The 15,836-nt window shown below is 41.8% G+C and overlaps 2 protein-coding genes across 6 annotated transcripts in view; both read right to left on the bottom strand.

Annotated features, from left to right (window-relative positions):
* mlip (muscular LMNA-interacting protein) overlaps nucleotides 1-5,847 on the bottom strand; it is a 30,695-nt gene extending 24,848 nt beyond the window's left edge. For all 5 annotated transcript variants that reach the window (XM_030441406.1, XM_030441407.1, XM_030441411.1 and 2 more), the window contains exon 1: nucleotides 5,659-5,847. In XM_030441406.1, coding sequence (XP_030297266.1) covers nucleotides 5,659-5,688 — 30 coding nt within the window. In that variant the 5' untranslated portion in view covers nucleotides 5,689-5,847. The remainder of the gene's footprint in view (nucleotides 1-5,658) is intronic.
* A 5,708-nt stretch (nucleotides 5,848-11,555) lies between these two features.
* Nucleotides 11,556-15,744, bottom strand: LOC115596789 (protein scribble homolog; the record flags this gene model as incomplete). Its single annotated transcript, XM_030442204.1, has 5 exons — nucleotides 13,699-15,744; nucleotides 13,274-13,513; nucleotides 12,986-13,075; nucleotides 12,777-12,854; nucleotides 11,556-11,753 (listed from the first exon to the last, which is right to left on the bottom strand). Coding segments are annotated over exons 1-5 (894 nt in total), but the record flags the coding sequence as incomplete, so codon positions are not given.
* Between the last annotated feature and the right edge of the window lie 92 nt (nucleotides 15,745-15,836).

The following is a 15,836-nucleotide window of genomic DNA, read 5'->3' as shown; positions in this document are numbered from 1 at the left end:
AAGACAAAGGGGTAAGGTGCTTAGTGATGGTGACCTCAACACATAAATAAGGGGCACAACATTTTGTGAAGTCACTAAGAAACCAATGAGGACCTAACTACTACTTAATCATTGCTTCATGACTAGCTCAGAATCGAGTAGTTTCTGAGCTAGAGTAGTTGCTGATTAGTTAATGAGTGGTTAATAAAGAAGTGAGAGTGAGTAACAAATCAAGAATAATTGGAGGACTTTGTAGTAGATAATAATGAGTTACTAAAGAACAGACCTGGAGGTCCTTTATTAATGAATCATTAGGTAATGATTAGTTCATCAGTATCTGTGAAACAATCAAACTGACCACTTGCTTTATTAGTGCTCCATGATTATTCTGAACCAGACGCTGAACGGCACAAAACTACCAACTACCCATTCATTAATAACTTCTTAAGCATAAGTTAGAGAGTAGTAACTAAGGACTCCCTAATTGCTTCATGATTATTTTACAATAACTTAAGTCTTTTTGTGTCCCCTCAAGTAAAATGATGCATCATACTGAGTGGTTACCGAGGATTGAGTCATTCCTTCATTAGTACCTGTCCAGGAAAACACGTATCCCTTTTTCTTCTGGTTCATGATTCTTTATTGCTAATCACTAAGTAGTCCCACTTTATTAAATCAGATTAGGAGTTACTAATCGTTAACTTCCAGTTAGTACCCAGTTCGTTCCAAGCATGTTCCCTAGTAATTACTTTGCTTCCCTTATTGTAAAACGGGACTGAGGCAGCCTCAGAGCTGGCAGAAAATGATTCAGAAATGTGTTATAAAATCTTACATAATGTTGAATAAGGTCTTATCTGCTAGCTAGCAAAAGAAAAAAACACAGCTTTTCTATTGTGTGAGGTGCTGAGTCCCAGGTCCACGTCACAGACTAGAAAATAAAGCCAAGCTGTTGTATATGTGATGCAATGTGTTCATATTCATATATATATATTCTATACAGAGCTCAAGGTCTCACACCACATCTCTGTCTTTTCAGGATAAAGGGCTGACCTACAGTATATACAATAGTGAATGGCATGAGTGATATCATAAGAGTTCTGTGGGAGGTCTTTCATACGGGATAAAAATCTACAGCCCAGAGCACTAAGGCCCTGCAGGATGAGATGTCATACGTACCCTGTATAAAGGTTAGGCATAATAAGGTATGGATGACGTCTGACCTATGAGTTTATATCTCTCGTGGTGTATAAACTAAGCAATACGAAGCTGCTGTAGATATGTTTAAAAAACGGTTCGCTGACAAACCAACGCTGTTGTTGATGCGAAGTCATAGGATGGCCTTCGATCTATCTGCGGTAGATCTGCATTTCCTCAATAGGTCAGAGGAGAGAAGCTCTGCAGTAACTTTCCACACAGGAGGGGTGCTTTCTGAGCTGCGGACACAATCTAAACATTGAAGAGCTTCTGGAGGATTGTGCACTGTTCCTACAGTTGTGCTGTTATTTTGTTCCTGCATGACCATGTTTGTATAAACTACTTCAACGTAAGACGTCGGTGTCTTTGAGTCTCCTTCATCTCCCCTGAGTGGTCAAGCAAGCTGAAATTCCACAACAGTAGAAACCAGAGAAGCAGAATGAAACGTGACAAATACGAGAATCCAATTTTAAATCAAGCAATAGATTAAATGAGAAGCCTTCTTCTGTTTGCCTTAAATGTCAGTGTCTTATCTGTGAGAGCTCCACGTGTTACCTTTTCACCAGGATCATAATGTCATCTCTGCTCAAAATTTCACATTTACTCAGAGCGGATATTTGGTTTCATTCCAGTGCCCATCAGGGCTTTTAGACCTACTGCTGTGACTTTTCTGGTTCATTATATATTCCAAAGAAGTAGAAGACAGACACAGGTAGATGTTCAGTCAGTGAATGCCACCACATTTAGTCTCTTTATCACTGGTGGAACGTAAGAATACATTTACATTTAGTATCATAATTTAAGCCATTGAAACTCACTGCGTTTATTTCACAGCTATATTAGGCTACTGGTTATTGAGGTTCATATTTAAGATGAATATATGAAATGTGATATATCTAAAGAAGATATAGATTCAGGTACTCAACAATAACTTATGTTTAACAGTTATACATTATACATCTGCTTAGATGTAAACATTTATGTATTCATTTCAATATAATCATTTTTAACACTGTCACGGACCATTCTGTCTGTGTTATGACTCGTTTTGCTTCTAATGCTTTGACATGATACCACTCCTGCAAATAATGCAAAAGTATCCTAAAACAGTGACAGTGTTATAAGCTAATTCATTGGTTTCTTTTTTCTTTTTTTCACAAGCTGCTAATCCTCAGGGGTTTGAACACACTGAATTATTTCTTTCTTTCTCAACTTTTTTATGGAAAAATATGCCTTCAGGTGACCTGTAACTGCCCCTATCGGCTGGAAAACACAAAGCATCCATATAGTTCTTACTGTACATAGTCAAAGTTCCACTTAGACAAAAATATGAACACTTAAAGCTTGTTCTTTTGAGGTAATGTTCAGACGCCTGGCAAAAAAAATGCCATTTTGTGATCTTGAATTGTCCCTGTCTGAATGTAACAGGGGATAAAACTCATTATAGTTCTTTATTGTCATATTTACATTGACTTTATGCATAAACAATTGTCAAAAACAAGTGCTGATTTGAACCCTCATTGGCTACATGATGCATCAGTCATCCGGGGGCTGGCGTCTAAGTGGCTAAGAAGAGAGTGGGCCACTCGTCTACACACTGTTGTAGGCTGTGGGGCGGGCATAGAAGACCATTTTAAAGCAGGATCTTTGCTTGTATAGAAGTATTTCACATTGTGGTTTTGCTTAAAGGATAAGTTCACCTGAAAAAGGAAATCAAAGTTCGGCCATCCTCATTTCTAAAGCTGCAAAGCAAATAAATAAAACACTTGAAAGAACAACTGCTAATGTTAACACTTTTAGATCAGCTGCTCCAGTGAAGATTTGGGAGTGAATAAGGGTCTAAATAACGTCTTTTCAAATCAGTTTGGGATGTCGGGGCATGTGAAGACTTGGATTACGCTGGCCAGGCAGTATTGAGCTATTTTTTGGGGAGGGGGGCTGAGCCTGCGCACTTCCTCCACCACTTTCTTTAAAACACATGCCACCCATGTTCTTCATGACATGACACCCGCCCACTCCCTGAGCCCAGGGAGGTTCACTTTTGCTTTTGAGAGCCAAGATATTAAGATTGAAGACAGCAGCTTATCTGTAACCAGATATAAATAAACAAACAGAACAAATGCCTCGACTAAAATAATCATGTGCCATCTTATAAACTTGTTTACTCGTATTTATGTTCTTATGCAACCTCCCTGTTTTCCTGTCCTCTGTAGTCATAGCAGAGTAAGTTTACACCGTGAAAGGTTAAAGCGAGCGTTTCCTACTTGCCCACCAGAGCCCTCTTGAACGTTTAATTGTGCTGAGTGTTGCTGAGGTCATGCTGTCCTCATAGATCACATTTCCAGCCACCATTGGTTCACTGGGCTACTCGTCGCCTCACCGTGTGCGTGCTCTCACTCAGTTATTTCTTGTGGCATGTCGGACACGTCCCACAGACTGAAAACAAGCAGTGCTAAATCATTTCCTGAAGAAGACCACCCTCCGTGGGGCTCTTTAAAGGGACGCTCATAAACACTGACCGACCACAAAGTGACAAATATACTTCATGGACTCAGTATCTACTTCAACTACCAGAAGTTAAAGAAACTTATTAGCAGTGATGGAATGTAGTGTAATGTGCATTTACTCAGGTACTCTTCAACGCTACATTTGTTTGATAAGTACTCATTTTGTAGATTGCATGCTGCATCAGATCAGATCAATTTTATTTGTCACTTTGCACATTTTTTGAACATAACTTTGAAAAATAAACTGGATTTGATATTCGGTACTTTAACTTTGACTCAACTCAGCTCCAGCTCACACCTCAGCCCGCTGCAGAGTTTTGTTTGTCGGCTGCATGTCACCGGCCCAATTTTGATCCAGAAGCATTATTGGCAGCAATAAATGCAGATCAAAAAAGGTTTGGATAGATTCAATTCAAATTGTATTCACTTGTGATTTTAGAAGTAAAAAAAAAAAGCTTACACAGTGTAATACAGTCTTACGTACAAGTAAAACTACAGACTACCTGTTAATGGCCTAATTACAGTAATTGAGAACATGTAATTAGTTACTTCCTTATAATTAAAGAAAATAAATAAAGGGAAGTAATATTTGCCAACAAAATGTACTGAAGAGGTAGGGGAATGAGCAAGTGCGTAACACTTTAAAACAACTATCATGAATAAATAGTTTATTAATAGTCAATTAAACTTAAGCACAGTTATTTCTCTGCAAACAAACAATGCATGCTTTATTAACCATTTAACAAGCTACCAATTTAGCTAACTGGTAATAGATACTGTGTAGTTCATCTATAAACATTATTTGGATGGCCATTGATGTTTATAAACCCCTACGAATGCTTAATAAATGGTTTACAAAGCATTTCAGCGTAACAGGTAAACACTTGGTTACATTCCACCGCTGTTATCTTGTTGGCTCGCGTCTTGCCTTCAAAGCTTGAGAAGCAGCTAAACAGAACATAAGCAGCGCTGTTTACCTCCCAAATGTCAGCCTAATGATGTTTTTGAGCAATAACACGATTGCTGCTGTGAATCTCAAACACCCCCCCGCTGTGCTCGACAGATGTGAAAATGTATATTCGGGGCAGCTCACGTTGTGCCACAGCGCAAGCACAAACAGTCTGGGTGTGTCGCAGAGTAAAGAGTTTAATTACACACAAACACAGTGCAGCCCCTCCCTTCCTCCCTCCCTTCAGAGGAGATAGGGTGTGCAAATATAGCCCACTGCCAGCTGCTACTGAGCACATTGAGTTTCCTCCACAGACTATAAACAAATGTTTTGATTCCAGGACTCGCTCACGAAAACAAAAGCAACGGGGAGATCATATATATGCCAATCAATGCCTGTAATTTCCATTAGCAGGATATTCATAGAGAGGAAATGGCTGTGGTGAAATAAAGTTTATGAGACTCTTTTAACGTTTCAGAATCCTTTCCACCCTTTAACGAACAATGCATCATGATGGTGTTTACATGACCTTTCAGCGCAGTGATGAGAAGATATAGGAAAGGTCATTACATGGTAGGAGGTGTTCATATGCGTACAATTCTTATAAAACATAACGCACGTTTGGATTTAATTCTGTGCACCGTGAAGCAGCTTGGTGACTGTCACTCGTCCAAGCAGGAGAGGAAATAACAGGATAAGTGTCGAGTATCTGCGTCTGAGTGTGTAGTGTGTCTACGTGTTTATGTGTGAAAGCCTGGAGGGTGTTAGAGGGCACAATAGAAGGGGTTAACGGTGTCTTTACCCTGTTTCTCTTTTCAGCAGGCTTTTAGCTTTGTGGTTAAGATAAAAAAAAAAAACAATTATAAAATAAAGAATGAATCTGAAAACAGAATTCAGACGAAGCACCATTCAAACTGCAAAGGTCAGTGATATTTCTTAATCCTCACAGCCATGAATTGGGGTTTTTATATATATATATATCTTTACACATTTTCTAAAGGAAAAATATCTTTTATCAAAACTTCTTACCTTCTCCAGACTCTTATTCAAAGTGTCCATCCCTGCTTCAAACGGCTCGCCATCCAGAAGTGCTTCTCGTGTCCGGGCTTTGAAAAAAAAATTAAGCGCCCTAAGGATTTCAAATGTTGATCAAAGCAGATACAGTGCCTCACTTTTCAGCCCGTCTCATGAAGTTCAAAGTGTATAACTGTTGGTGTGTGTGTGTGTGTGTGTGTGTGTCGCCCTTCAGATTTCCTTTTATAGACACATAATAGCCACAAATAGCTTTGCAGACAGCAGCCAGCCTGCCGGACACCACTAACAATGTTCACACTGTGAGCTTCAAGCAACACGGCTTCACTCACATTTTTACATTTTTTTTTTAATTAAATACATTTTCACTTCTTCCATCTCCATGGACCGCTAAACGTGTTCTCCTCTCCGGCAACAGGATGATAGTCTATGACAAATACAATGGCTGGCTGAGCACAGATTGTAGTCATTGGACGGTGAAAAAGAAACCCTGTTGATAGAATAAGTGCTGCCGTGGAGGATAAACAATTCGAGAGGCAAAAAAGAATTTGTGTCCTATTTTTTTTTCCCCCGAGGACGCAGACGATCGCCTCATTATGATAATTTCAAAAAACTCATGAAAGCATTTTTCTGGGCACAGGTTTGTTAAGAGCTGGTCTTGTGTGGTGAGACTGTCGAAATGACAACAAACAAAGAGCTGGTTAAAGGGGATTTCTGTCTGAACAAAGCAAAGTGCCCTGTGTGTGCTCAGATTTGAAGAGATGTTGATTTTTTTTTTTTTATCCACCACAGATTATATCTTTAATGTCCAAAGAACAGCACTTATAAACTTGTAAATATAAACAGGTGATATGTTAATTTCGGCCTCCGGATCATGTGACCCCCTGCTGGCCGGCAGACGGCGGCGGCAGACACACCTCGGCGTGTCTCCACTAATGAGCCATCGAGAGGCGTGAAACAATTTCACCTCGCCTGTTTGCTGCTACAGCGACTCCTCTATGCCCGTATCAGCGAGTGAAAGCAGACCTCTGGAGTGAACGCTAATCCTTTAAGTACACTACATTCTTCATTCCTGTCACGGCTGTTCTTATCTGTTTCCACCACCGTGTCTCCCTCCACCCTCCACCCTCCCCCACCTTTTTTGATTCTTTCTGTGGCAGCCACACGCAGAAAGAACAATCGCAATACAGCATGCGCCGAACCTGCCACCTGTTCCTCCGGTGTTGTTTGCTCTCAAGGGTGTTGTGATTTTGTATTAATTAAAAAAAAATGACTCAGGTCTTACAAGTGCCTGAAGTGCGTGTTCTTTAGTCTTAAATTATCGTTTGGAGCCATTAAGACTGTCATATAATCCTGTTTTCCCTGATCGTTATTCAGGGTCTGCGGAGAAGGCAGCAATTCAAAAACAGTTGCTTTGATTCTTTTGGCATGCAACTTGTAACACACACTATCAGCGTTTAGCCCTGAGGAAAGTCTTTGATTCTGGAAAGCTAAATTTAGCCTGGTGTTATGCAAGTGCGGGCACCTGCAGAGACACCTCTGTGGTGAAGGCATACGACCATTCTGGTGAAATTTAGCCTCGATCACAATTTGTTTGGTATGAGTTTACCAGAACGAGATGATTTGTTCAATGTCAAGACAACAAAGAGACAAACACTAATTCAGTACAAGTCTATGAAATGGGATTTTTAAGTGCTTTCTTCTCTCCTCCCCTCAAACATAAACGGACTTGCATTTAAACGCACTTTTCCAGTCTACTGACAGCTCAAAGCACTTAACAGCACATTCATCCAGTCCCCCCCCCCCCCCCCCCACACACACACACACACACACACACACATGCACTGATGGCGGAGGCTGCCATGCAAGGTGCCAGCTGCTCATCAGAAGCAGTATTTCGCTCATGGATATTTCAACACGAAGCGGGGGGGATCCAGGGATTCGACTTTCCAATTGTTGGACGTCTCGCTCTACCTCCTGATGCAGCCGCCCCAAGTGGCTAGCCTAGTTACAGCCAATGGACCAATTAACTTAATGGAATCAATATTAGACCATTAGCTTTTAGCTTGTGTCCAGGGTCTGAACACTGTATAATAAAGTATGATATTCTGGAGGAATAACATAAATGAAGTTTTAGTTAATTGGGATAAAAAAAAAAAAGTAAGGAATCAAAAGAGATGGTTGATCCAAACACTTGTGAACTCTTCTTTGCATAGTTTACATCACCGTTGAAGTGATTCCCAGATTTGTGACTGTGGGAAGGGACAAATAATGTGAAAATGCTAAATGCTGTAGCATAGCAGGCCTACTTACAGTGACACAGTTGTAAAGTCGCGAACTGACTCGCGCAGCAGAATCTAGGTTATCCAAATTTTGCTAACGCTGGCTAACATTAGCCAATGTAAGCTACCGGTTATACGAGACCAAGTAACGATATAGCAGTTATAGCTAGTTGACTCTGCTGGCTGAAATGATACCAACTTATTCCTCCCTGGCAAATGTATCAGCCAGGGAGGGATAAATTAGATACATATGCAAATTAAGCTAAGATTTGCTCCATGAGTTGATTGAAAACACCATTTCTGGGGAACAATGAAAGCACATGAGAGACAAGGTTTCGGCATGGCGACTAACCAACGTGTTTGGCTGATATAATGCTATCTCAGGTGACATTGGCCATAGGTTATGGAGTACAACATGCGAGGGACCCCGACATTCCATCGGCATGAGGATGACTAGGTCATGACTGAATTTCCATTTTCAGATGAACTTTTTCTTTAAGACTCATGTGGCTTGACTGACACGTGGGCATGTCTAAACATCACTACATTAGATTTAAAGGTTACAATCTAGGCAAACTGACAGCCATTATATCGAATCCGTAAATATTATCCATGTTATGTGGAGTGACCACATGCATGTATGTCATGTTGAAGATTCATTTACACATAACAGAGCATGCAGTCCAGTCAATGTTCCCGAAATCCCAGTTTTAGTACAGAGTCCCCTACATTCGTCAGGTCCTCCCACTGACTTTACATGAACGCCTCTTGGGACAGACGAAGACGCCGGTCTGACAATATGAGACCGCCCGGGCCAGTAATTGACCCTGAATTGAATTTCACACGCTGGATGTGCTTTCCAACAAGCTGTGTCCCCAGATTATTATCACCTAGCAGACGGTCGCCACTGCACAGCATCACTGATACGTATGTGGCCGGTAGCAAAGTGGTGGACACAATCGCATGGCCGCTATATAGTGCAATCCTGACAAGGAAAACATTTTACAACACCTCTCTGACACTGTGCCAGCAATATCTGATCGAAGTTAGTCTTCGCAGGGTTCCTTCACTGAAGCGCGGCAACTTTGCAGGCGTTCGTGTTACTGCTCTCGCCCCCCCCCCCCGCCCACACAGACATGATAAACATCAGCATGGATTCAGCTGTCTGACAGCTCAAAGAAGAGAAAGGCCTCTCTGAGCAATATTTGCGCTTTATTGAGAAAAGTGAACATTGAACGACGAACTGTTGTTACTGTGGGAATGTAAAAGCTGTGAAATAATACAAGGCAGGTAGTGACTGACATTTACAGCTCGCAAATTCTAGGCTTCAGAGGCAAGATTATAAACTCTTCCAGCTTGATGTCTGGTCGCTTTGTCTCTGTCTCATGAAGCAGTCTCAGTTTAGCTTAGGTGTGTGAACATGTGAAGCACAGTTCAAGTCTGTCTCAGGACTCTGCAGGCGGCTGTGTGGCATTTTATCTCAGGGCGGACTATAAAAAGTTTGAGGGCTTCTCATTATCACAGGAGGAGACGCAATTCATTCCAGCACATCCATCAGCACAGTGGTATGAAGAAGAGGTAGCCGGCAGCATTCAGTGGTAAATTGACTATTTATAGAGAGCAGCTTGGTCCTGCCTTATCGTCTCTGTTCAGTGTCGCTGCACAGGCGAAACTGTGCATTGGTAATAAAAAATAAGTCTGAAGGTGTCTGATCTTGTAACCGACAGTATCTTGAAATATTATTAGCAGCAGTTGAATCTGACTGACAGAGAAAAATGCATTCCAACAGGCTGTTTCATGCTTATCCACCAACGCCAACTGAAAATGCTTCAGACGAGGAGCTGAGTAATGCCAGTCTGCGTCCTTCACGTCTGCATCCCCGGGCCGCGGTCATGGTGGGTAGAAAGCGCTGTCGAAACAGGCAGAGCGCACACGTCTGTGAGGAATGTCAAAGTCGGGTGGCGGCTCCCTGTTGGGGCTCTGTGTCAAGGGCTCCACGTCTTCATCTGAGGTAGAGGGATGAGTGAGGATGATCCGCGGGATCTGTCAGATGATTGGCAAAGAAGGGAGCAGGATTGGGAGGGAAAATAAGCAAAGTCGTCATGCGATACGTGATGGAATCTCACAAAAATCAGGTCATATAGATCCCAATCGTATTCCTTTTGGCAGGCTTTTAGAATTCTGCAATGCGGAAATGAAAGTGTGAAATACAAGAAATAAACACTGAATTTGAAGAGAAGTGGACTTGAATGTGGATGATTTTCAGGTACATGATTTTATTTTGTGTTACTACTGGAATAGGTTTACATGCTTTACTGCTCAATAAACACATCAGTTTTCTGGTACTGTCCAGTTCAGCAGCACTGTATCCTCCCTCTTAAATAAGCTGTTTTAGCTCCTGTCTCTTTAAGGCCCCCCTACCAAATACCCAGTCTGCTCTGATTGGTCAGCTTACACACGCCTGAGCCAGCACGCATTTTTAACACAGCCAAATTAATCCTGATGAGCCAAACTAGCCGCTAGGCGTGAATTGTGTGACCCAGTGACATAGTGTGATGTCACAAAGTCACAGAATTGAAGGCGGGACTACTGACAATGCGTTTCGGGAGTAGTGTTTTCTGTGGGAGAGAGGAGATGCTGCCAGTGTGGACTTTGACCTTTTTAACTTTTGAGATCTTTAACATGCACAAGAACATATGAACAGAGAAGGAAAGGGGGAAAAAAACTTAATAGGTCTTCTTAAATTCTATTCAAATTATCTGTACATGCGGCAAAATGATTTGAATTGACAAGAAGACTTGAAATAAGTAGATCCAAAATTGGCTATGATAAGTGGAAAATGCATTTTTTTTTTTAAATAAAATGTCTTGAGATTAATTCAATTCAATTCAATTCAATTTTTATTAGGGACACATCTCATGAGAGGTCCATAGCTCAATAAAAATCAAATAGAATTTTAAGATTAGACTTGCTACAGCACTGTTATGAGTGAAATATGCTGAAAATTAGCAAATAAGTCCTTTGGCTTGTTCTTAATGTTATCATAATGAAAAAGTAAAGGCCAAGGAACAAGAAAAACTAAACAAAACATTTTAAGTGAAAGAAATTGTTTCTGCATTCACTCTAACTACTATAGCTCAATTTGGAGAATTCCTGACAAATTGAGGCCTAAATTGCATGATTGATTTCAGAATATAACATGAAATGTAAAGATAATTGTAATGAAGGCTCGGCTTACTGTCATTGTGTGTTTCCCCTGAAATGAATCATTTTTCATCAAGGCCTCTGTATTTAGTTCAGACAAGGTCCTTTTCAAGTCGTGCTCCAAATCAGACTGAAAAACAAAAAGACAGCAGAAGTGTTTAGTGAAACAAATGTGACACTCAAAGCATCCTGTTTGTGCTGTTAATTGAGTAAATCACCCACAATGCCGTTGCCATTGCAGAAGACCGCCTCAATCTTCCTTGACAAACTGTCCTCTGCGTTGTCCATCAGTGTCTGTTTGCCTCTCTGGACTCCTCCCCCTCCTCCTCCTCCTCCGCCTCCTCCTACGCCTCCTCCTCCTCCTCCTCCTCCTCCTCCTCCTCCTCCGCTTCCTCCACCTCCTCCTCCTCCTCCTCCTCCCCCTCTATCCTGGCTGCACAGCTGTCGTCTCGTCACGTCCTGAGTATCCTGAGGCTTATCAAGGTCACACACCTCTGGAGGTAGAAGCCGCTCTCTGAGCACTTTCATCTTGACACAGCTCCCAGCATTCCTGAGGGCGCTCACCGCCTCCTGGTGGGTCGCCCCCTGCATGTTGAGGCCGTTGACCTGGATGGACCATGGTCACATTAGACTATTAGTGCCGGTAAAAGTAAGAGCAGAAGTCAGAGGTGACGGAGCACTAAAGTTCTCTAAATAAAGCGGCAGCCACTGGTGGTGGTGGAATGTAACTAAGTACATTCTGTATGGGTGACATTCACTTTTACCTAATTTTCCAACACAGTATCTTCACTTTTCTCAACTATGATTATTTTTACCACACTGACTTGTGTCAGCCACACAAAAAGCACTTGAGTAAAGTCTTAAAGTATCTGATATAAATTGTCCTTCGTTATCAAAAGTAGATACATTTACACGCATGGACACACTGTGTGCTCCTGTGTATCTAAAAATGTACCGCTTAGGCTCTGGTGCAGCATGCAACCTGCAAGTAACTGGTAACTAAAGTAATCAAATAAATGTAGTGGAGTGAAAGTTAGGCTACATTGTTTGCCTCCAAAATGCTAGAAATACTCAAGCAAAGCACAAGTACAAGTTTAGCACTTGAGTGAATGTACTAAGCTCGAGTATTTCTAACAATTGGGAGTTACATTCCATCACTGCAAGTTATTTTGATTGCGTCTAATTATTCTTATCACATTTTACACTGATATTTTCTTCATTTTAAACTGCTGTATGTAAGGTACGGAATGGAGGAGTGTTTTTTCACCACGGTGTCGTCATTTTAACTCAAGTCAAATATCTGAGTACTGTACCACATGCTCTGATAAATATTTGATTTGATTGTAAAGACTGGTTTGGAGTATTAATCTGCTTATTAATTCAATAAGTGTTCATCGGGCTCAAGTGCTTTTGTCAATGAGGGAGGTCCCAGCCGAGGGCCGTTTGCTGGTCTGATGATGCCCTCCATTGGTCACAAGAGGAACACCAGCAGGGAGCTGGCAGCAGTAAGGTACAGCACGTTGGTGTGACTTCCAGTTCCATCAACGTTACTCCACGTGCTGTGTCGGTGGAATTGTAAATGAAGCGCAAAGAGTACAACCAGTCGAGGAAGAAAGATTCCCTGCCTACCTCCAGCAATCTATCTCCGACATGGATCCCTGCCTTCTCTGCCGCCCCGCCTTTGTTCACTCTGGAAATGAAAATGCCCTGAAAGGAAAATAAACACATTAGGCTGAATGAAAGCTGCCACCCAGTTTGTTTCTAGTTCTCGTCATCACCTTCATCCAGTCACACACAGCAGACGGGATTCATGCCGGCCCCTCTGCAGCAGCACTTACCTCGTCGTGCTCTTTGTAAGACAGAGAGCCTTTCCCACCAGCAATGCTGATCCCCAAACTACCTCTCTGGCCAGACACTTTGATCTGTAACTAAACAGGAAATTGTTTTTTATTGCAAATTTGAAAAAAAAAAAAAAAAAAAAAAAAAGGCCTGAGTGGAGCCAAGCTGATGAACAGAAAATTAGATTAGCAATAATTCCCCAGAATCACTCTGGCTCCCCTGCTGTGCATAGTGCACCCCCCGCAGAGATAATGTGACATGGAAGAACAGACACAGCGTGCAGTTACTCTTAATGGCACTTGGGAGACGAATGATTCTTGAGGAGGAGTCTTCTCTGACGCCGAAGAAGACTTGAGATGCCCCGTGATGGAGGAGGCCTCCATCTTGTGGACAGGCTCTCCATGGAGGCCGGGCCCCGCGTCAGGAGCCCTGTGATGCTGAAATTTCCTGCCCTCGCTGGTGTCACCTCTCTGATTGCGAAGCCGGCACGTCGAGGCGTCGCTCTCTGACAGCTGGCCTGAACAGTCCTGCTGGCGAGAGATGATTGAATGCTTTTACTTTCTATCTGTCAGACATCAAGTGGAACCTAATGATTCCCTTTCAGTCCACTCAGAAGGCATTAAACAAACATCATCTCAGACAGACGTTCTGTGCATTTAAATCAATATAAGGAAACATGATCCGGCTGACATAACCAAACTGGGAAACAGACCTCTTTAAGATGCTTGATTTCCTCTGCTTCCTTCTCTGCGCTGGAGTAGCGGCCGCACACACCGTCGCTGGTGGGGAACATCTGAGGTTCTGCCTGATGACACGCTTTCTTTGCCACCCAGCTGAAGCCTGGGATGGCCCAGTTTGGGCTACTGGCCTTGAGGGACGGGTTAATATGAGGCTTTCTACACTCCTGGAGAGAAGACACCATCCGTTGCTGAAAATGTGTGTCAGTGTGATATCTTGGAAAAAATAAAATCACCAGCAAGACTGATGGATCAAGCTGCATGAAACCAAATTAAAAGGACTGGTTTTTTAAGCCAATCCCGACATTTTCCTCAACTATCATTAAATTTCTCCAAACTCTGAATACCAAACTGAAAAGTTAAAGGAGGGGCTCAATAAAAAAAAAAAATGAAAATTTGTTGTTATATACTTGCCCTCATGCCGATGGAAAGTCAAGTGAAGTTTCTTAGTCCACATAACATTTAAAAGGGTGTAAATATCATATTTTCAAATCAAAATTCGGCATCTCGGGGCTTCTGGAGACTTTGATTTTGCCGGGCAAGCTGCATGGAACCATTTTATGCTTTTATATGCAATTATTTTTTACGTTTTAAAACAAGTCCCCATTTATGTCAGTTGTTAACGAGAATGCTGCAATGCTGTGTATTTTGCCGTGACGCTCCAGAAAGGTTCTGCGGACTACGAAACTCCGACAGACTCTTCATCGGCACGAGGGTGAGCAGATGAAGTCTGAATTTTTATTTTGGGGTGAACTTTTCCTTTAACCATTGTATCAAAAATCCACAAATCCCTGCCACCAATAACCTTTGCACCAAAACAATACGCACAGCTATCACATGAATATCAAATTAGTGTCAAATTAAACTGAGACCAAAAATGTCAATACACGTTTAACCTTCATGTTACAAATTTAAATATATATTTCGTGTATATAATTTTGGGCTCATTCACTCAGTCTGTAGGGACCTGGCTTGGAGACCTGGTGGGTGGCTGGTTCAAGATCGCCCTCCTCTTCCTCCCCACCCATGTTCTCCATGCTGCATTTCTTTCAACACAGTAGAGGTGACCTGAGGCTTCTTTTATGCTTCAGGTGAGTAAAGAGTAATGACACCAGTTGGTCATTACGGTGCAGTTCTTTTGAAGGCCAGTGTTGCCCAGGTGAACAACTAAATTGCGTGGTTAATGCTCAGAGTTTTACAAAAGTGTTTCAGAGGTTCTTGATGCGCAAACTGTGGCATTGTCTTAAAGTTTTTGATACACAAGCTGCAAAATTTCAGAACTGCGTGCATGAAAAAGTGCATGCTTATTCTTGTGCACCAGAGGGCGCCAAAAACAGTCGTTTCAGCAGAGCGTCAGTGCACTTCTCCCACTGCTGCAGTCAAAATTAAAGCCGGATCTCTAAAGCTTTATTTGTTCGTCTCTTTCTCTGCCTTGAGGTCAAATCGGTGGATCTTGAAAAGGAGGCAAAGAAAGAGAGCTAAGATGACACCATGCTCGACGTACAGTGAAGTTTCACTGAAGTGGATTCCAACTAAAAACAGTCAAAAGTTCACCGCTGCATGTGTTAATGCGACACCACTAACAGCCTTTTGATGATAATACCAAGGCTTGACTGATAGCTGCTTTTTCGACAGTAAATCATCAGCCTTCAAGTTGTTCTTGTGAGCAAACTGATAAAAGATGTATGCTCGTCTTCAAGTGCTAAATCAACAATGTTCAAGATTCAAATAAAGACTTGCCATACAGCCACAAACAGAAATAATGCAGTAAAATATATATATACACATTCATTTTGTGATATACGTAAAGCATTACAGTGTCAGTACAACATGCAGCACGTGCAGGGTAGACAAGTCGAATGTGGCACATGCTGGCGGAGTATTACAGAAACATCATGCACTGCCGGACAGACAAAACAAGCGATGAAGGAGGGTCAGGAAATGGAATATCTGGTTTATTTCCTCAAAGGAAACCAGTTTTAGTCTGAGCTGACTCTGTCCATGTATTATTTTTTGATAAAGATATTAAGACAGACCACACCAAATGTCACTTGTTTTAAACTCGGACATTTAGAAGCTCATAGCATTAGAAATTGTTCGAAATTCTTCCTCG

Source organism: Sparus aurata, chromosome 15 (assembly GCF_900880675.1).
Source record: "Sparus aurata chromosome 15, fSpaAur1.1, whole genome shotgun sequence".
Lineage (NCBI taxonomy): Eukaryota > Metazoa > Chordata > Actinopteri > Spariformes > Sparidae > Sparus > Sparus aurata.
The sequence above is the reverse complement of the archived record's forward strand: the minus strand, read 5'-3'. Positions and strand labels throughout refer to the sequence as shown.